The sequence below is a fragment of the Phodopus roborovskii genome, unplaced genomic scaffold (assembly GCF_943737965.1).
Source record: "Phodopus roborovskii unplaced genomic scaffold, PHOROB, whole genome shotgun sequence".
In the NCBI taxonomy this organism is placed as follows: Eukaryota; Metazoa; Chordata; class Mammalia; order Rodentia; family Cricetidae; genus Phodopus; species Phodopus roborovskii.
This window is the reverse complement of record NW_026126636.1, coordinates 13,184,277-13,207,047: the sequence shown is the minus strand read 5'-3', so window position 1 is coordinate 13,207,047 and position 22,771 is coordinate 13,184,277. Positions and strand designations below refer to the sequence as shown.

Here is a 22,771-nt window from a genome sequence, read left to right as displayed (position 1 = left end):
ACTATTATCAATATAGTTTTGCTTAAAAGCTATCTTAATTTACATACTAATCCTCCCATTACCTCTCCCTAACATGCTCCTAACCCCCACCAACCCACCCCCTACCCACTCCCAAAGGATAGTGAGGCCTTCCATGGGTGGATATCAAAGTCTACCACATCATTTGGGGGAAAGTCTAGGTCCTCCTCTGTATCTGGGCTGAAATAGTGTCCCTTCATAGGGAATGGTCTCTCAAAGTCCATTTGTGCACTAGGCATAAATATTGGTTCTACTATTAGAGGTCCCATAGACTTCCCAGACCTTCTAACTGGCATCCAAATACAGAGGGCTTGGTTTGGTCCAATGCTGGCTCCCCAGCTTTATGACTGGTGTCTCTGTGCTCTCATTAGGTCAGGTCAGGTGTTTCTGTAGGTTTCTGTAGCACAGTCTTGACTTTTTATTCATCCCTCCTCCCTCTCTACTCCTGGATTCCAGGAATATTGCTCAGTGTTTAGCTGTGGGTGACTGCTTCTGCTTCCATCAACTACTGGATGAGGGCTCTAGGATGGCAATTAAGGTAGTCATCAATCTCATCATAAGGGAAGTGCATCAAAGGTGCTCTCTCCACTACTGCCTAGATTCTTAGTTGGGGTTATCTTTATGGATCTCTGAACATTTCCCAAGTGTCAGAGATTGACAACTAACTTATCCACCATCATAAAGCCCTCATCTAGAAGCAGACACACATACTGAACACTGAGCTGAACTGGAATCTAGGTGTAGAGAGGGAGGACAAGACCAGGCTGCAGAAACACACAGAGACAACTGACCTAAATAAGGAGTAGCTAATGGGCCCCCAGACTGATAGCTGGGAATCCAGCTTGGGACTGACTCATACCCCCTGAACATGGGTCTCAGTTAGAAGGCCTGGGCAGTCTAAGGGACCTTGGACTGTGGAACCAGGACTTATCCCTGGCACAAAAGGACTTTGGGGGCACAACCCCCATTGAGGGAAACTCTCTGAACCTAGAGACAGGAGATAAGTCCTAGTCCCTACTCCAAAAGACTTGACAGATCTAGATAACCTCTCCTGGATGGCATCACCCTACATGTGGAGAGGGGAAATTGGAGGGGAGGATGTGGGGGGGGCATGAGTGGGTTGGAGAGAGGGAAAGAGGCAGGGAGGGAGAGGGAACAAGGATCGATATTTAAAATAAAAAATAAAAAACCCAAAGCTATAAAATCCTTTTAGAAAATTTTAAACAATAAAACATTTCTTTTCAGGATGGGGAGGGGGAGAACTAAATAGAGAATTCTTGATATAGGAATCTAAAATTAAGACTCTACTTCTGAGATAACATATACTTGATTTGTAGACAATGGAGAAACATCTAGTGGCTAAGTGGAAGCTACATCTTTACTGAGTCATTGTCATATTGTTGTACCTAATCAATAATCTTACCCAGATGTGAGCCCTGAGAACTACAACAACAATTCTGACACAATTATGTAGTTAACATTATGGGAGTTACCAAAAACTTTACATTTAAAATGAAGGCCCAATTTCCATGATGGAACCCATACCTGGACCAATATTTGCAGTCTATGGTAGTTATTAAAAAGTACCACAATCATTCAACATGTTGAGAATAAAAGACTGTGGTGAGCCCAAATAAAAATGGGACATCTTGCTCCCAACATTCAAGCTTCATCATGAATAGATGCAGGAATAGTGTTAGAATACCTCTGATGTTAAACAATCCTAAGAAAAGTTTTTACAGATAGAAGATGTGAGATCACATTTTTACGGCTATGTGCAAAAAAAAAAAAAAAAAAAAAAAACCTGCAAATGACTGAGCTAGTTTGCTTCCAGAACATTGGAAATTATCTATAGATACCAGTTCTGTCTGAAGAGCTTTTTGATCACAGTAACTTCTGGAAGATTATATGTCAGATTTCAACTTTGAGATGCTACCTATGCTTCCATAGAGAGCACTGTTATACACACATGTTAGCATCAATAATTAGATTCCCTAGAATTTTTGTCTTTTGTTTGTCTGTTTGTTGTTTGTTTTTTTTTTAGAAATAAATGAATTTTGGAGGAATAGTCATGGGGGAAAAGAGAAGAATTGGCAAAGAGGTAAGGCTGGTTATACTTGAATAAAAGGCATATGCATGAATGAAATACTCAGAGACATTAAGTATTAAATTTTTCAAATACTTTGAAAAGAACTAAAATTATTTGTGTGAGAAAAAGTCATAGGAGCCAAGATCCAAGGAAACATAGAATTCTGCAAATTTGTCCTGAATCTGATCTCAAAGTTTCTAGCACTTTCCACTGGAGATCCTCCAAGGATCATGAAAATTAAATATTCAAAACATCTTATGCCAATGGAGATATTCATGAGAAACTTTTACCTGTTTATTTAATTAGCAACAGGAAAACGGCCATGAATGATTTTGCCTCCCAAAGGCACACTGTCAGCGCCAGGGCGGGTGACATGAAAAAGGTCACTCTGAAGGGAGGTGAGGTCACAGAGTTTCAACTCTTTATCTCAGGCTTGAGCTGCCTTCCTCTCCCACAGTGCTTGTTATTATGAGGTCAGAATCTGTACACTGAACCCACCACACTTCAGAGGTAAGAATCCAGGTGACTGCATTGAAGAGTGTGCTTCAGAACCAGCAATGAAGAGGATTTTTAGATGTTTATGTTTGATAAGGTGAATCTGGGTTAGAAAGAGATCTGTGGAACAGAGAGCTAAGGCACAATGGTTATTGCATAGTTAAGTGACAGGAAGATATTTTTCCTAACTTTGTGATAGTCTATGCTGATTCTTTGTATAATGTGAGTCCCCCCACTGAGCATGACTGGCTACCACCAGGGTAACACAGCCCTTCTGTGAACAGACTGAAGGACTGTGGTAATAAGCCAATTTGATAACTCATCTGACCTCACATGATGTATATATTTGTTACCTTTTCTGGTATTTATTATTATTAGTAGTATTAGTATTATTACTATTACTATTATTATTATTGTTGAATTTCCCTCAGCTCACAGCCATAGTGGTAATTAGAATGGAAATATAAGAAGCACACAAACACAGAAATGTGCAACATGTGAATCTCATTTTGGAGTGCTATATTTTTATATAGAAGCAACTTTATGAGCTACAGAGTCAGTAACTGGGTCTACATTGTGTGACCCCTGGTATAATGATTGTCTGAAACTTACATTTTGAAATTGGGAAAATGACATTGAAGGGATAAGTTCCAGTATGAGTATCAGGCAATGACATAAAGGTTTAAATGTGTCTTGAGTGATCTCCCATAGTTTACTCATATTTAAATTTTAAATATAAGTTGATTCCACGCGTTCCCACTGTTTATCATTGTTGCTAGTGGAACACAGGGCCTTGTGCATGGAGGTACAAGACTGTTTCACTCACTTCATTTGCATAGACATTTTATTGCTTATGTCAGTTTGTACAGTGTTTAAACTTCACATGTTCAGATTTCTTTTATTAGCGTGCACTATACTCTTCTATTAGAGTGCACTATACATATTATTATAATAAGTTTATCAATAAAGTATGTTGCAAGTATAAACAAATTTTAGGTGAAATATTTAAGAACTTAATTTTCTTCTCATGGATATATTTTTCATGTTTCATTTTGTATACAGTAATAGTGCTAGTAATTCATCTGTACTTATCATTCTAGACTTTACCCCTCAATGATAATGAATATTTCTGGAAGAATCATAAACATCTGGTTTATCATGTACTTGTGAAAGAAAACTGAGTAATGGGACAACCTTCATTCACATCATAACATGCTTAGAACACTGCATTCTTGTAAAAGATTGGAAGCCTTTTTTGCACTTTTCATTTACTTGTTAAAATAACCCTTTATGTCAAATGAAATCTTATGCTTGAAAATATTTTATTGTCTTCTTTGATTTTTTTTGTGGCTGTTTTGCCTGCATGTTCATCTGTGAAGTATGAGAATACATTATTTTCAGAGGATAGAAGAGGGTGTGTGAACCCCTAGGAACTAGACTTACAGTTTTTTTTTTTTGCAAGCTTAACATTTTGATTTTTTTAAATTTTATTTAATTTTATATAACAGTCCAATTAAATGAAAGCAAACATTTATACACAATATTTGGGAATTTGGGCGTCGTTCTTTCCAAACTACTTCCTGCTGGTAAGGGGCGCTGTTTTGGGGGATTCGAAGAAGATTCAGATATCCTGGCTGTAGTCTGTAAGGCTGTTTTGTCCAGCTGTTTTGAATGTAGGATCAGCTTGTACTCTGTTTCAGGTGGCCTGGCTTGATCAAACCACATTAGTCTGGAAGGAATCCACATCTTTTCATTTTCTGTGGAAACAAAAATAGAAATCCTTTTCCCCAGTAACTTGTCCTTCAACTTAAATTTTGGAGTCAAAGCATTTTTTTTTTAAATTTATTATTTTACATGTCGATCCCAGTTCCCTCTCCGTCCCTCCCTCCCTCCCTCTCCCCCAGCCCTCCCTCCCTCCTTCCCTCCCTTTTTACCCTCTCTGCCCTCTCACATGCACTCTAAACACCCTCCCCTCCCATCCCCCACCCCAATTCCATATGTAGGGGAATGCCATCCAGTTGGGGTCATGTAGATCTGACAGGTCCTGTGAAGTAGGAACTAGGGCTTCTCTCCTTAGACTTACAGTTTTGAACCATCATAAATGTTTTCTTGAAAAACAAACAAACAAACTCATCAAAAACAGATCCTAGGCAAAACTCTGTATCTGAACTGCCTACTTTGGAGATTCTTTAGAACAAGGAAGGAAGGAATCTCTCACAATATCAATAATATGACAACTGAAATATGAATCTCATATGATCAGAATGAGAGCTTTGGAAAGCAGAAAACTTGAGGAATGCAACTTAAACCCTTTCTTTGAGAACAAGAATGCATATGAGTCATAACAAGATAAGTAATACACTGGCTTACTAGCTTTCTGAGTTACTAGGGAATTGCTGTTATTTCTGTCTAATATGTCAATGAAAATAAGAAACTGAAAGATCACAGAAGTTGATCAAGTATGATCGAAGATTCTGGACATGTGAGAGGGAGTTTTGTTCAATGAGTACAATAATACTCTGTTCACTATTAAGGGAGGAGATTAATAAAGCGATCTCAACACTAGCAATTTAATTTATATCTGTGTTGATACACATTATGAGACATTATCAGGGATCAAAGGCTCTAGAAGTTGAGTAATTCAGACTGATAGGCATACAATAATCATGTTTTTAAAGTTGTATTTGCCATTATACATGTAACTCTTAGTAAAATAGAACAAAGTGAATATTTACTAGTGAGCATATTGCATTTCAATGGATGTGATCAAACTGTACTTTTATGTCCAGAATCCTATGGATGTGAAGACAAGCACTCATTTCTGGATTGGGCAGACTTTAGAATGAAGCATCTTGTCAATAATGTAAGTAATTCTTTCCATCCTCACAGATGTGCCATGGATATTGGATTTTGACTTGCTCCATGTTAGTGTGTAACCTGATTAATGTCATAGCCTAGATCTATGATCCTCATATAGAGAACTTCAAAAATTTTTCAAGAAACCTCTTTTTTTATTTAATTTTATATAACAAAGTCCAATTAAATGAAAACAAACATTTATACACAATATTTGGGAATTTGGGCGTCGTTCTTTCCAAACTACTTCCTGCTGGTAAGGGGCGCTGTCTTGGGGGATTCGAAGAAGATTCAGATATCCTGGCTGTAGTCTGTAAGGCTGTTTTGTCCAGCTGTTTTGAATGTAGGATCAGCTTGTACTCTGTTTCAGGCGGTTTCAAGAAACCTCTTATTCTGATGTATGTCTTTGGTCCCAACACTCAGGTGATTGAGGCAGGAGGATATCTCTGAGTTCAATGTCAGCATTGTCTACATAGCATGTGTCAGGACTATATTGAGAGTCCATGTCTCAAACAAAACAAAACAAAACAAAATAAACAGCAATCAAATAAACCATCAAAAAACGAAGTTTCCAATGACATTGTGTTTTTCCCTGTTCATTCCTCAAAAGTGTGCATCCTGGTTGTCATATTTCCTACATGTATGATTGTCAGATGAAGCAGTAAAACTATAGCAGACATGTTTGTGATACTGGTATGAGAGCTTTTCAGTGAAATCATACCTTAGTCAGCATCAGTGTTCACAAATATTTGATGTTTTCTTTTATTTTTGGGGGGAGGATCATTGTATCAAACAGCGATTACATGAGCTTAATTACATGACACCAGTGTCATTCATCCAAAAAAGTTAAGTAATACATTCTCTGTGTTTGTGTTCTCTCTCTCTCTCTCTCTCTCTCTCTCTCTCTCTCTCTGTGTGTGTGTGTGTGTGTATGTGTGTATGTCTCTCTCTGTGTGTGTCCTTCTTTCTCTGTATCTTTTTTACCCTATTTATTCAACATTTCATTTTTAACTAATGAAACAAAAATCATAACCCTATATTTTAGAGGGATTTTAGCTATACAGCAAGTCTTAGAATTTAACACATACAGCAAAGACAATGCAGTTAGTTTCTCAGCAGTTCCTTTTTATTAATTAAAAAAATCAGACCTATGTTTCTTTTTGTAAGGAACAGACATGTTGGTAATATTTAACAGATTACAGAACATTTCCCTTGTGTGTGAGTGTATATTTTAAGTTTTCTTTGGGAATGTATTATTGTCTTCCCAATCACTGATGAGTGAATTTTTTGGAAATGTTCCAAAATTGTTTATAGGTAAGGAAACACTTGAGAGCAACTCCTCAGAGGGTCAGATAGAAGGAAGATAACCATTGTGGGATGCATTTTGTATCATTTAGTGATCTTTGCAACAGTAAGACCATTTTAAAGACATTTTTTATTTACAACTTGTTATGGAATTCTACATGAGAGGACTCAGATTTTGAAAAGTAACAACACTATCCTGGTTTGTGAAATGGCTGTGATCTAAATCCCCAAGGTCCATTGTTTTTAGTGGTAGTGCTTGGTATGTTGTGGAAGTCTTAGAATACTGTGTCCAACTCTGACCTTTGAGTCTAGAGTGTTGATTTAGCTGCTTTTGTGTACACTCAGTGTCATGTTTTCTCTTGTCCAAATATGACTTTTTCACTTTGTCTTTTATTCTTTCTTCAGTCATCAATTTTTAAAGGTGTTTTGATTGTTTTTTGTGTTTTTTTGTTTTTGTTTTTGTTTTTTGGGCAATGTCAGTATCATACCTTCCTAATCCCCATGGGCCACATGTGCTGGAGTAGAGACAATTTCATTCATCATTTTTGGTTCCAATTCCTCCTTTCTTTTCATAGTAACTGCTGCCTCCAGAAATCCCTGGTATATGCCTCTTCCTTTTCCTCCTCCTGTATGTAACCAACCCCCACTTTTTAGGTGATGAAGGCAAACTCATTTTTCTTCTGCTGAATGCCTCATCTCAACCTCAACTGCAAGCTTCTCCTCATATACGGAGAAGATTCTCCATCTTTTCATTCAAGGTCTTTGTAACACTTCTGTCAGAAAGGTTGGGTTTTAGATTGTGTTTTGTAGTTGCTTATTAATTTGCAGATGGTGTTTTGATGAATATTGGATACCAAAGAAACATAGACTATTGCACCTGCAAACTATGAGACATGGTGTGTTCTGCCAGCATAGCAAAATCTCTATGCAGTTTCTTCAGACTTTTCAAACTTCAATGGTTAAATGGGTTAAGGTGGCTACACAGTTCCTGGAAATGGTGATCTCTGTGTGTGCCAATGCTGGCCACAGTAGCCATACACTGGCCCTGGCCCTATGGCTGAGATGATATGGAATCTCCCAAAGCTGCAATTGTTATGTAGAGTTATATTTTATGCCTACCAGTTAATTTATTATAAGCTGCTATTGGGAATGTCTGGGTAATCTGCAGATAAATGTTTCCATGACTGTTACTGGATGATGTAAAACTAAGCTCATATGTGTGGTTCTTATTAAAATGTGGTTATTGGTGCCTTTTGGAATTCCCCCCCCACCTCCATTTGAGCAAGTCTATTGCTGTTACTATTCAGATTTGTTTAAGCAGCCATGTTGAGACTTCATGGGTATAGTTTTCCCAACATTCTAGGAGATGCAATCTTATAACAGATAAAAATTTCTATGGTTATTAAAATATTTCTTACTCCTCTTCTAAATGTTCCTGGAGGCTAGAGTGCAGGAATTGCATTGTGCAACTACAACTTGACTTGACACACACAATTAGTTGTTTTCTGAATTTTGATCACTCATACATTTTCTATTTTCTTCCTTTTTGTTAACTGTAACTTTTGTTAACTGTAACTCACCTATTTTATTTTATATTATTTTAGTTTTTATTTTTATTTTACACGTGGATCCCAGCTCCCTCTCCCTCTCTCCCTTCCTCCCTCTCTCCCTCCCTCCCTCTCTCCTTCCTTCTTTCCCCCTCTCCCACACTCACATGCACCCTGACAACTCTCCACTCCCATCCCCCACCCCAGCTCCACATGTAGGGTGATGCCCTTTAGGGAGGGGTCAACTAATCTGTCAAGTATTAAGGAGTAGGGACTAGGAATTCTTTCCTGTCTCAAGGTAAGGGAGTATCTTTCCTAGGGGATGTGCTCACAAAGTCCTTCTGTGTTCCATAAATACATCCTGGTTCCACTGTATGATGACCCTTAGACTGTTCAGGCCTTCTAGCTGAGATAAACGTTCTGGGGGGGGGGGTCTGAGTCAGTCCCATGCTGGATTCCCAGCTATCAGTCTGGGGGCCTATTAGCTCCTCCTTGTTCAGGTCAGCTGTCTCTATGTGTTTCTGTAGCCTGTTCTAGTCCTCCCTTTTTGCATCTAGATTCTAGTTTGACTCAGTGTTTATTTTTGGGTGTTTGCTTCTGTTTCCATCAGGTACTAGATAAGGGCTTCATGATGGTGGATAAGTCAGGCATCGATCTCATTATCAGGGAAGGCATTTATGGTAGCCTTTCCACTGTTGCTCAAATTGTTAGTTGGGTCAGTCTTGTAGGGTTCTGGACATTTCTTTAGGTTCAGTTTTCTCTTCAATACTATAAATGTCTCCCTCTTTTATGCTCTCTCTCTCTCTCTTTCTCTCTCTCTGTGTGTGTGTTTCTCTCTCTCTTCTCTTCCTGTCCTGACTCAGTCTTCCTAGCCCAATGTGCTTTCCTCTCCTCCACTTCTCTTTCTCCTAGTTCCCTCTCCACTAACTGCCCCCCCCACTCCCCACTCCAGCTGAGAAAGATGAGTAACTTTTGCCCTATCACAAGACTTGATTTTTTTTTGTATTGTATAGTAATACACTTCTCAGTATCTTTTGTTTTTAGGTGAAATATATTAAGAATTACTTTTAAAGTAATCAATAAAAATATTGTGTTGGGGAAGAGTATTACTTTATTTAAGTTTATAGGCTGTTCTTGAAGTTGACTTCTTTAACTACATGACTCACAAATACCTGTATACTCTGAGAGACTTACATTATGATTGACTTACATTGCCTGTCACATTTCCTTTGCCACATTGCTCAGCATCCCTTCATCCAGAGTGTTGCATTTTCCAGGAAACTTAGTGAATATCCTTCCATCAACACTTGCATTCTGAAGAATTGAGAAACTGCAAAGTAACAATCATGGAAAATAACTATTGTCAAAAATTTGGAGATAATGCATTTTTAAATGTTCTAGTATGACCCTGAACTCCTGAGTTTAAAGGACCCGTGGCTTCAGGATCTCTGAGCTCTATGTATTAATGGCATCTTTCTTCACCCCTGGCTACCATCATTTGCCATTATTCATATGACCCGAGACATAGTGTAACTATGTTCTTAAGAAAATTGTGCTGAATCACAGAATGAATATCTGGAATCTGGCAATCAGAATAATTTTCTTATCACAAACTATAGCTGGAATTCTTGGAAATCTCTCTCTAATTTTCTACTATCTAGTCCTTTACTGTAGGGAATACATATTAAAGCCCACAGATTTGATTCTCATGCACCTAGTGGCAGCAAACGCCTTGGTCATTTTCTCTGCAGGAGTTCCCCACACAATGGCAGTTTGGGGATTTAAACATTTCTTGAATGATTTTGGGTGTAAACTCCTATTGTATATTCAAGGATTTGCTCGAAATGTGTCCATTGGCACCACCTGTCTTTTGAGTGTCTTCCAGGCAATGACCATCATTTCCAGGAAGTCTCGTTGCAAGGATCATAAAGTTAAAGCTACAAAGTACATTAACTGCTCCGTTTCCCTACTCTGGGTCTTCTACATGTTGATACGCTTCATGTTCTTGATGCATACATTTATCAAAATGAATGACAAAAACATGACAAGAGATAGAGATTTGGGATATTGCTTTATTTCAGAGCGGAATCCAATAATAGACTCACTCTATACTGCATTGGTCATGTGCCCTGAATTCTGTTTTGCTGTACTCATCACCTGGTCCAGCACCTCCATGATCATCATCCTTTACAGACACAAGCAGAGTGTTCAACACATCCATAGCTCTCATGGTTCCAGTAGATCCTCCCCTGAGGCCAGGGCCACCCAGAACATCCTGGTACTGGTATCTACCTTTCTGGCTTTCTATACTCTCTCCACCATCTTGCGAGGCTGCATTGCTTTTTTGTATAACAATTGGTGGCTTGTGTACATCTCCCGCCTGACTTCTCTTTGCTTTCCCTGTTTTGGACCCTTTGTTCTTATGAGACACTACTCAATTTTGTCCATATTCAATTTGGTATGGTTAAGAAAACAACCTTTTCCCTAATTTTAGTGTGATTATGCAAAATATAACTTTTTTCTTTTCTTTCAAATTTTACTGAATTACCACTATAAGAAATTAATAAAGAAAGTTGAGGATTTAGCACCTTGTATTCCTATGACTGGCCAAAATGAGGATGGTAATTTTGTCAGATGGTTGAATTAGCAGACTACATAATCTGACCATGCTGTGTTGGCCCATTGTAGTGTTCAACTTTCATATTGTAGGTTTTTTCATTTTTTGTGCCCAGATGACAGTCAAATACACCAGGAAATGGCTGCCAATAGAGCTGACTTTCTTGCATTTTTATCCTGTCAAGGAACTTTGGCTGCTTAGTTACAGCTACACAGACACCTTGAGGATATTGCAGTCTAATTGAGGCAAACTAAAACCATGGCTGAACAAAAACTAGTGCTTCTGGTGGCCAATATCTCATGACAACTTGGCTTCCCCTGTGCCAGAATCAAAATTCTTCTTCTATGATAATTTCCCACAAACTGTGAATTCAGTTGTTCCAAAAAAAAAAAAAAAACCCCAAACAAATAGCTATATTTAACATTTTAGCCACAATCTCAACCAAGTATATAAATATTGTCATCTCCTCTTGCCGCATAGTACAAAAATTGTGACACCTATCTTTCATGCTGAATCAATTCAATTAAAAATGAATGACGTTGATGAGGTAATCTTCAATATTGTTAGAGTTTATTTTCTCTTCCACTTTATTAAACAAAGATTTTTTTTCTCATTTTATATTATCTGAGTACAGATTCCTCTCACTTTACTATTAGATACACTTATGTCCTCTTCCATCTACATCCTTTTGATGTCTCATTAGAAAAGAACAGGCCTCTGGCCCCATCGGGATAGGTAAGTGCCTGGCTTCCTTCTCCTGCCCACCCCGTCCCCCACTGGAAGTCCTCAGCTGGGCATATTGCATACCCCATCCTTCCCCTCGAAAGCCCAGTGACCTGGGACAGCCCCAATCCATATGCCTCGTCTGAGCATTGGTCCCACCCTTATCAGGATAGATGAGCGCCTCCCAAACCCACTGGAGGCCCTTAATTGGGGCACGTGCCTGTCCTACCCACTGAAACTTCTAGAGACCCGGGCAGCCGCAAACCATTCAGTAGCAAATCTGCTGCCAATGGAGCCTTGACCCTAGCCACACTTGGAGAGAATCCTCAGAGACCTAGGCACCCTCCCCATTCAGCAGCACCACATCTGCTGCCATTGGAACCTTGGTCTCACATCCACTAGGAGAGGAAGAACAACCACAGGCCCCGCCTATAGCAATTAGAGGAAAAGAAACACCTTGAATCACAGGCCCCACCTGTAGCCACTGGAGGAAGAGATGGGTAGACAACAGTATGAGAACATATTCAACAACATAAAGAATAATATGAATGAGAAGAGACTAGAGGTGTAGGAGGACATTTCTGTCCTACCAGATCCTGCAGCCATTTAGCCCTACATAAATACACAGAAGCTTATATTAGTTATAAACTATTTAGCCTATGGATCAGGCTTCTTATTGACTAGCTCTCTCTTAGCCAATAACCCATTTTTATTAATTGTGAATCTCCCCATGGCCTTGGCTTGCCTAGGATGCCTGGACCTCTGTTTCCCTCGGCAGCTACTCACTCTGTTTTCATCCTCCCAGAATTCTTTTATTCTGATAACCCTGCCTATACTTTCTCCCTGGCTACATCCTGACTGTACATCAATCAATAAGAGAAATGTATATTCACAGCATACAGAAGGACATCCCCCAGCATCCCTTGTTTTCTGTCTAAATAAAAAGGAATGTATTAACTTTAACATAGTAAAATTATATATAACAAAAGTTATCAAGCAAGAACTATAGTTAACAATATTTAATCCATTAACACTAGTCAAAATTTAAAGGAAGCATTCTATCATCTATCCTATCTTTGTGAGTCTAAAGTTTTATACGTAACATATCTTTTATCATAGTTAAGGAAAACCATAATCATAACTGTCTATCTTCAACTCCATCAAAGGCCCCAGAAGGATAATATACACTGTAGAATTGACAAAGATATATTGCTGCCTGGGCAGCAATTCCTCTGTAACATAGGAACATCCATCTTCAGCTCATAGGCCCAGAATCTCTGGCAGACTTTTTTGATGAAGCAGGTAATTTGAAGTATCATTCTCTCCCTTGGAAAGTTCAGCAGTCACTTTTCATTGCAACCTGCTTATCCAGTTTGGACAGCATGCTGTCAAGTAATCCAGGTAAGAGCAGCTTCTTGTCCAAATGGCTATTTTTGCCATGTTGAAGGCAACCTCCATAATGAGTTTCTTTGATGCCTGTTTTTTCTCTCTGATGTAACTGATGTTGCCAGGAGGAGTTGTGTCTCATTTTCATGAAAATCCCAATAAACCATTTTAAATGCCATATTTTGTAGGCCTCTGAAAGGTTTTCAAGAATAACAATTCACTTTTAATATTTAATATATCTCTGAATATATATGTATATATACATATATACATATGTATATATAAAGAGAGCCTAACAAGCTATAAATTATGACTATTATAGGTGACTACCTCTAATCTATATTTAATTATACATTACATTTTAAAAGAGTTGTATAAACAGAATATCTAAACATGAATATAAATGTACATATAACAAAATAGACCTAAATTTGTATCAATAATCCAAAATTCATGCCAAGGTAAAACATTTATTTCTATATCATACTTCCTTTTTTTAAAGACATTGACAGTGATGATTAACCATATATAACCAACCTCATTTGAATGAAAACAATAATTTACAAACAATATTTGTAAATGTGAGCATACTTCTCTCTAAACTGTTTTCTGGTGTTTGGAGGCATGGAAAATCCCAACAGCTTCCCGAGAAACCTCAAAACTCTGATCAAATTCAGTCTGTATTGGTCTCAGCTGTTTTTGAATGTTGGAAATACTTTTAATGCATCTTTACTTCTCTGGAAACATTATGGCTGTTCCTAATTGTGACACCCATGCTACAATTTGCTCCACTTATTGGATGAAGGCCTGAAGATTGAAATAAGAGATAAGACAGTGGGTTATATGTTTAACAGCAATGTCGGAATGCTGAATGCCATTTATTGAGCGGATGGAGTGGGCTTATATACTGACTCACAGCACAGTGGAAAATAACAAGATTTTCAGGCTTAGCTCCTCTCTGCCAGGTACGTGTTAGCAAAACAGGAAGAGTACATTGACAGCTCTGGGACAAGATGTTCCAGCCAACAGCTGCAGGCTTGCTCAAGATGCCTCTGGGGTCAGTGCAGGGTCCTACAGATACTCCTTTCTTTTAATATAAACTAACACCTGTCTTAGGCAGCAGAGGACTTCAGCATAATTCTTTACTCGTCATTGGAGAGGTCACCTGGGCCTGTAACCTCTAGGTTGGCTATTTGTCGCCTTCTGCCTTACTGGTTTCTTGTGATCAGTTTGTCTGTAGGTTCAGTCATAGTTGGGCAAATGCATTCTCTCTTGAACCGAAGACAGTAGGATCTGACTTGTTTGAAAGTTGGCCTGGGCTTGTCTAATGTGGTGGTGTAGGCAGATCAGGCAGATAGCATCAAGGGCAAGGGCTATGAACCCCAGAGAGAGAGAGAGAGAGAGAGAGAGAGAGAGAGAGAGAGAGAGAGAGAGAGAGAGAGAGAGAGAGAGATTGCTCATTCTCTAATTAATCTGCCAGCAAGTTGAAGTCCTTGTAAAAGGTCTTTTGCACTGGCAGGTGGTACTCAGGTTTCATTGATGTTAATGATCTGCATAGCTAAAGCACGTGTATAATTTAACTACTGATCACTCCAGGAACCCCGGAGAAAAGTAACTACAACTGATGCATTCTTAGCTTTAGCAGGTATAACATAGATGTGGGTGAAAGAGAGAAAAGAAGAAGCCAAATGGGTTCCTATTGGAGGCTAGTTTGTCAATTTAGTTTAAAAATGCCAATTTGTACTAGATATTCAAGTGTGTTTTGGGTGGCTAAGGCTTCATCCAATTCACCTGAATGTTAATCACTATGCTTGCAGTATTTAGAGATTGGGAGAGAACTATCCTTGAAACTGTTGATCCTGAAATTTCCTTTCCTCTATGCCTCACAAGTTGGTCATCTGTAGAGGTCTCCAGCATAGCTACCACCTGGGGTATGTGACCCACGACAGCTGTTACTTCATATGTCCACCAGATAACCAGTCAGCAGACCTGCTGGGAAAAATTGAGACTTCCTCCAAAATTAGTAGCATTATTTACAAAGGGGGGGGGGAGGGAGCCAGAACACAAGTGCCTAAAATGAAGGTAAAATTCTTATCCTTTGGACCAAAGTATAATTTATAGCTGCTTTACCCAATCTATAATTAGTGGTCAGGAAAAAGGGGCCACACAGGGCTACTCAGAATGGGTGGATTCTTGATGAAGGCCTATTGGACCTTCTTGCTGGCTGCTACAATCATAGCCCCTCCCCATACGGTGAATCAGATGCTCAGGCACCCAAACAGGGTTATCTGCATTTTGTGGAAAGTCACAAACCGACCCTTGGGCCCACACTAGAACTGGGTCAGGGCTGCATCACTGTCCAGTAGTGACATTTTTCCATATAACTGAGGCATACTCAGATGACTGAGGGCCCCAAATGCCTGTTGGCCACAGATCGAGCAGCACCATCAATAGTTTAAAATTTTAAAATATAAAGGACAAGAAAAAGGTGATTATGTAAATTATATAAATTTCCCCTTTTTTGTTTTATGAAGATAGGCTTTAATTGTGTAATGTGAACTCTCCATTATGGCCTGACCTTGAGGATCATAAGGGATGCCCATCTTATGTGAGTTTAGTCTAATATATTTGGATTTGGTACAGGCACAGAACAAGATGAAAACACAAATGATTGACAATGGACTGGAGCTAAGAGAGGTCACTGATAAGGAGCCTCAACTAATGAAAAAGGACAGTCACTCAAAGAGTTTTCAGAGTGAAAAAATGACAAAATAGAGAGTATTGATTTATGATGGGGTTTGGTGGATTTCTGAAACTCTCAATGGTAGAAAGATAATGGATGTAGACAATACTTTCAAAATGACCCTCTGAAACCTCTGTGCCTTTTTCTGACCCTAGACATTGGTCTATAATACAATGCACTCACCATGGCTCAGAGAGCTCATGACACTAATAACATTTACTCTGAAACCAGGTCCTATCCATACCAAGCTTTAGACACGTAGCTGTCAATGTACCTAGATAACTTCTAGATGTTGAATTTAGAACTTCTTGTCATATTGTCTGATCCTGTCCTTGGATGTGATCATACATGATGAGACTCATTATTTTGTGTAACTAATATTCAGTAAGATAGAATATCTAACATCAGAGGGATGCCCAATTCTCCTTTTCTGGGTATAGAAGATGAGTCCTTTCTTTTCCCCCACTGTCTATTAAATTCATAGTATTTGAATCATGCAAATATATAATGTTATGTTTTTAATTGTTTAAAATATAAATACATATTATGTTTTTTCATAATAATTATCACAAGATGCATATTTATAATATAATAATTTCATTTAATGTTGACAATATATATTTATTTCTGGGTCTGACCACATGGTACAGGATAACAAATCCCTAGGGAAGACTGATTTTCCCTTTATCTGTACCTTTATTAATTCTTTAATTACCTGTATCTTTCCATCCAGAGGTAGAAAATTATCATATTTCACATCCATGTTGGCCTAGCAAGTAGCACTATAACTGTTCAGGCCTTGTTTTGAAAATTATATTCTTGAAAATTCATGAATGAATTTAAGACTGGCTTAAGTGGAAAAATTCCATGATTGGTACTGTACTTAGCTTATTAGTTTAATGGCTGATGAGGCTATTAACCTACATAATTTATCTAGATATATTAACCAACATAATTTAAAATTGCATTCTATATACTTATTCTGAAACCCAAACATATGAGTAGATCTCATCCCTAATCAGTAAAGAAGCTTCTATTTGTATCAGATAGAGACTATTACAGTACTATACAACTGTTTACAAATTACAGAACAACTTACTCTAGCATTCCCAGCCCCAATTTGATGCGTCTACAACATAAGCCCTACAACTAAGACTCAGAAAAATGTGGATGAAGGAGATGTTGTAAACTCCAGAGAACACGACATCTGTAGTGAGATATTCACTTCATTTGCATCTGTGGCACTGATCACACCCACTGGGGGTGGAGCTAGGGGTGGAAGTGACTTGGAGGAACTAGGTCTGAGGAGGAGCCCAGAAGTGCTCTCTTGCTAGAAGGACGTGGACAGGAGAGGATCTGGAAGCATCTTTGGGACCAGGAACCTGCTGGTGTTCATCTGTCTATGTTGTAAGTGATTTCTCCCTGAATAAACATCTATTCGGCCTATCTGTTTCTCCTGATTCTTATTAAACCACGATAGACATCTGCTGAGAGACTAAATCCTGTCTGTATAAGAAGGAAGCAGAGTATGTGTAGTACCATTCTACCTACCTGCCCATTTCCTGTATTTACTCCCACATTTAAACACTTATCTAGAAATTAGCGCCCAGGATATGTGAGATATCACACTATTTTTACAAACAAAATGTACTTTGCTGATTTTTTTTTTTTATTTTTCCTTCACAATTCACACCCCACACACAATTTACCATTGATTGAAATGCATTCTCATAAAAGCTCTTAATTGCTAAAATGCATAAAGTTCCAATGTTGATAATGATTTCATTGAAAATAATTGGTAACAGTTTTAATATTTACATTAATATTTATGTATTTTCCTGATTAGATATGACATTTCACAATGGTTTTATTTATAGACATGATAAAATTATGGGACCCAGTAGAACAAGAAGAATAGAAATAGGGCGGACTGTAAATGTGAGAACTCTCTGAAATGCAATATGTGTTCTTTGATATTAGCAAGTGCAGCAGAGCCTGCAAACTGAGGTGTAGTGTCTGATGAGAAGAAAGGGACACAATGCTGGAAAGCACGCAGCTGTTGCTGCGCTGGCATTCACCAACCACCTACTGGTTCCATTTACAAGAGTTAAAAACATGATTAAAATACTAGATGTTGCATAAAAGAACACAAAACTGATCACTAGCACAAGGATGGTTTGTGTGGCTCTGGTCTCAGGCGATGATTTAGGACACAGAACTCTGTGCATATATTGGACCCTCTGCTTGTGCTTCAGCAGGACAAGCACCATGGATACACTGGCCCACATCATGAGTGCCAAACAAATGACATCAGACGAGCCCAATAAGATAACATACAAGGCATAGCTAGGTTTGGGCACAGCACAGTATAGCAAATCTCTAAAACCGGTGATGTTTTTTGCATCCCTCAAGTCTGTCATGAGCACAGGAATGAAACTGTTTATCATCATTTGCAGGTACCAACACAGGCTGAGAGAAGGTCCAATGATTTTGTGGTCTGTGACTTTGAGATACTTGTACTTGGCATTCCTTGGGGTGATCATGATGGCCTGGAAGAAACCTAAGAGGGCTGTGGAGCCCAGGGATACACCTCTGGCAACTCTATGAAAATAAAAAACTATTTTACATGCAACGGTATCTAGAAAATATGTCCAACCAAAAGCAGCCATTGTCTGAGGGATTCCTTTACAGAGCAGAACCATGAAGTTAGCACAGGTCAGGTTTTTGACAATTAGGTCTGTAGGCCGAGCCCTGACCCCAGAGAATTCATTGATGATGAAACAGCAAAGCAAGGCTGAGTTTCCCATCATTCCCAGTGCAGTCTGGGATAGGAAGATGATCCCCATGGCCAGGTCTGTCGATACCATTCTGTTTAATTTCTGTGACTGTCATTTAATCTGAGGCCCAGAGATCTTAAGATAGACGGGAAGAACTATTTTCTTCATTCCATACTAAATATTGTGCTTCTCAGCAACCAGAACATTTCACTATTGATGAAACAGAAACTATCATTTTCATAATATCCTCCCGTTTTAAATTGGCTTGGCTGTGGTGAAATGGTAAATTTATAGTGTCCTTCACTTTGATTTGGCATATTGGACACTGCCTCATAATCAATATTCAATTCAAGTTGTTGTAGACTTGTGCCCGAGGTTCCAGTGCCGAGACTGTCAGGACCATTCATCTCACTTTAGAAAGAGAAAAGGACAGACAGACAGGCAGACAGACACACCCACACCACACACACAGGCAGACACACAAACACATAGACAGACTGACAGACACACACACACACACACACACACACACACACACACACACACAGACTGAGAGAGACAAAAGGAGCATTTTAGAGAACATCTCATAGGATACATGCCTCCCCTTCAACTACATAAGCGTTAGAAATGCAAAGCTTGGAGGCAGGCACCTTTACACACTGAACCACCAGTTTAACTCCCAGATTTTACCATTTACAATGGTAAAAGAGAGTCATAGCAGGAATGATACAATATGCAGGAAAGGACATAAAAAAGTTAGAATACGTACAACACTTCTGTTTGTCACCTATTGAAATACACCTTGTGTGAAAGTAAAAGTGAATTATATTCATCTGTTGGCTCTTTTCTTGGTTCCATTTAAAACTCCTTCTATGTGGTTGCAAATGTCCTATTGTATCTTGAAAGTTTTGTAGGCCTATATCACATAGGTATAAAATAGTTACCCAAAGACAACAATGCTGACCATATAAAAATAATTTTATATAAAATTTGAATTCAATAAATGTAAAAATTGATTTAATTTCAGAATTACAGTCATGGGTACCATCACCATCTTTTTCTAAGGTATTGTTATTAACACCTAGAAAATAATCACTGACTCAGTGTAGTTGTCTAAATATAATCCAAATTAACTTATACCTACATGAACATGTGCAATATATAATGACTGGAATTAGACAGAACAAACATATGTATTGGGTCTTCACATGTGTCCAAGTAGTAACCAGAAGAGGAAACCATGTCTACTAGTTAGTACTTCCAAAACCAGTGATGTGAACATTCAGTTACAACTATGAAATGTAAATTTAGTCCGGTAAAACAAACTCCACTACAATGATAGCTATTTGTATCTACAAATATCTGAATTTTCCACGTATTTTACACATAAATACAATACTATATCCTCTTAAATCCAATGTGTACTGTTTGTACCAATGAAAAGAAAACCACTGATTTCTTCTGAAAGCTGGAGTTTAAAGTGGAGTTTGTATGGTCAAGCAGGTGTGGCTAAGTCTGTAATAAACCACTTTCTTAGTTCACTGTGGCTGTCATGCACTGCAACATTTCACTGAACAGAGCCTGAGACTTTTTCAAAGGGAAAGGGAGAGGAGGTGAACCCTCACAAAGGTCCCACTTCCCTCTTATTAATAAAAATTAGCAGCTATAGCCCTAGTAAATTATTCTAAGAAGATCTGAACAAGACAAAAGTACATCTCATGTAAAGGTTCCTTAACTCTTATTATGATAAGACATTAGGTAGGGGTGATCAGGCCCTCTGTAGTGTATTTACTGTGCTAGTTTCGCTCTTGAAAGAGAAAGACCAGTTTAGTTAGGCACTTACACAGGTAGCAGCAGAATGTCCCAACTTCTGCAAGCCTGAGAGAAAAAAATTGGGACTCACCTGAGAAAGCAGATTTCTCTGTGTTGGCTGATGCTGGATAGGACTCTGGTACAATCTGCCTCCATGTAGGAGGGTGTCTGTTGCACATTGTGACTGACATGCTGATATACTTAGACCTCGTTTCCCTTGTGATCAAGATGATGTTACCTTGACATTGTCTGATGAAATGATATCACCCCTGAAGAGTACATCTTTACATCACAGACTGAGAAACTTTCAATTGGTTTGAACTGTAGAGGGACATGCTGGAGACTAGTCTGCATGTTTCTCTCTTGGGTGTTAGGACACAGAAGGAACACCCAGGACACTGGAGGAGAGGGATGGATTCTGAGGAAGACTGAGTGATGGCTGTTGGTGGAACTGAATTGTAGAGCTACTTCCAAATATTTACTGAGTAAGTCAATACAAAATGAACATCACACACACACACAAAGAAGAGAGATCAAAATATCAAGCCAAAATATGAAAATTCCACATAACAAAGCTTGAAGTTGTTTAAATTTCCTCAGAATTTCCCCATGGTAATTAATATATTTTAATAAGAAGAAACTTTTTGTATAGGTACTGGCACCTAGACTGACTGGCCTAGAGCTGTCCTTGGATATATAACCTAGCACTAAACACCCAGGGACTCCAAAGACAAAACTCATTATATTACATGTATTCTGCCTACAAGTACATAGAGGCTTATTTTAACAAATATGTCTTTTAGTTGCCCTAGGCACCTTTGTGAGTAGAATAAGGAGATTTGATTACAAAAGCAGGAATATCCCCCAGTCTTATGATCTGCTGTCATGTAAGAACAGCAAAATTACAAGGTAAGTCTATTTTAAAAATATAGTTCCATAGCTGCAAAGTGGGAATGGGCTGGTAGCATACAACCTATATTATTAAGAGACATTTTGACTTTATATACCATAAACATAGTAATTAAAATCTTAAATGCTTTGGAAGATGACCTAGTAGTAAATGAAAGCTTAAATGCATTGGAGGCTAACTACATTTGTAAGTATATTAACTATGAATGGCAGAGACAAAAACCTTTCCTTTTTCATCCTGAGGATGTACAACTCTCTCTTCTAATGGTGGGTCTGTATACACACAAGACAGCAGTGACTTCCTGAGAATAGCAAGTTGCAAGGAAGCAGCTTCAGCTAGTTTTCATTTCAGTGATGTCCTTCTGATACACTGTGTGTGTGTGTGTGTGTGTGTGTGTGTTTCAAAATCTGGTTTAATGTATAGTAAATGCTGGCCTAACCTAAGATTCATTTTGAAACTCAGCTGTAGACACCATGATGGAGAATCCTTTATGTCCCTGTACATTCTGAATGGATGGGTTTTAGCATTTGGCACCACATTCTTCACTCAATAGATGCTGGAGTCCTTATTATGTCAAAGCCCCATGCACAGTGATGGAGACCCACAGGGACAAAGAGAGCATAGTGATCTTACTGAAGGATTGGCTTGCTTTGTGGGAACAACTTTTTAGCTAGCAAGGGAAAAATGAATTTATTTATTTATTTATTTATTTATTTTCTTATTTTACATATCGAACACAGATCCCTCTCCCTTCTTCTTTCCCTCTCTCCCTCCCTCCCATGGTCCCCTGACCCCCCTCCCATCCCATCCTCCTCCCACTCCACAGAGAGGGTGGTTTCTTCCAGGAGGGATCAACATAATCTGTCAAGTCATTTGAAGTAGGGCCTAGGCACTCCCTCCTGCCTCTAGGTTAAGGGAGTATCTCTTCATGGGGATTTTGCCCGCAAAGTTCTTTTGTGTACCAGGGATACATCCTGGTTCCACTGTCTGAGGTCCCTTAGACTGCCCAGGCCTTCTAACTAAGACCCATGTTCAGGGGTTCTGAGTCAGTCCAATGCTGGTTTCCCAGCTCAGTCTGGGGGCCCATTGGCTCCTCCTTGTTCATGTCAGCTGTCTCTATGTGTTTTTGTAGCCTGGTCTTGTCCTCCCTCTCTGCATTTGGATTCCTGTTTGGCTCAGTGTTTAGTTGTGGGTATCTGCTTCTGTTTCCATCAGCTACTAGATTAGGGATCTAGGATGCTGGATAAGTTAGTCATCAGTCTCATTATCAAAGTAGCCTTTCCACTGTAGCTCAAATTGTTAGTTGTGGTCAGTTTCTCTAGAGTCAGTTTCCTCTTCAAACCTGTAATGGCTCCATCTTTTATGATCTCTCTCTCTCTCTCTCTCTCTCTCTCTCTCTCTCTCTCTCTCTCTCTCTCTCCTCTCTCATCTATTCCTCCCCTGACTCAATCTTTCTTTTTTATTATTTTTTATTTTTTATAACCAAGTCCATT

General features: G+C 38.7%; 2 protein-coding genes across 2 annotated transcripts; one reads left to right on the top strand and one right to left on the bottom strand.

Annotated features, from left to right (window-relative positions):
* The first annotated feature begins 9,868 nt into the window (after nt 1-9,868).
* Nucleotides 9,869-10,798, top strand: LOC127239006 (vomeronasal type-1 receptor 4-like). The gene has a single exon (XM_051207802.1). The coding sequence runs from the start codon at nt 9,878-9,880 to the stop codon at nt 10,796-10,798; it is 921 nt and encodes a 306-aa protein (XP_051063759.1). The 5' UTR covers nt 9,869-9,877.
* Nucleotides 10,799-17,755: 6,957 nt separating this feature from the next.
* Nucleotides 17,756-18,646, bottom strand: LOC127238462 (vomeronasal type-1 receptor 4). Its single transcript, XM_051207080.1, has one exon. The coding sequence runs from the start codon at nt 18,644-18,646 to the stop codon at nt 17,756-17,758; it is 891 nt and encodes a 296-aa protein (XP_051063037.1).
* Nucleotides 18,647-22,771: the final 4,125 nt, after the last annotated feature.

Bases quoted from the DNA above. Each gene is read 5' to 3' on its own strand.
- LOC127239006 (XM_051207802.1), top strand. From the start codon at position 9,878: ATGAATATCTGGAATCTGGCAATCAGAATAATTTTCTTATCACAAACT.
- LOC127238462 (XM_051207080.1), bottom strand. From the start codon at position 18,646: ATGGTATCGACAGACCTGGCCATGGGGATCATCTTCCTATCCCAGACT.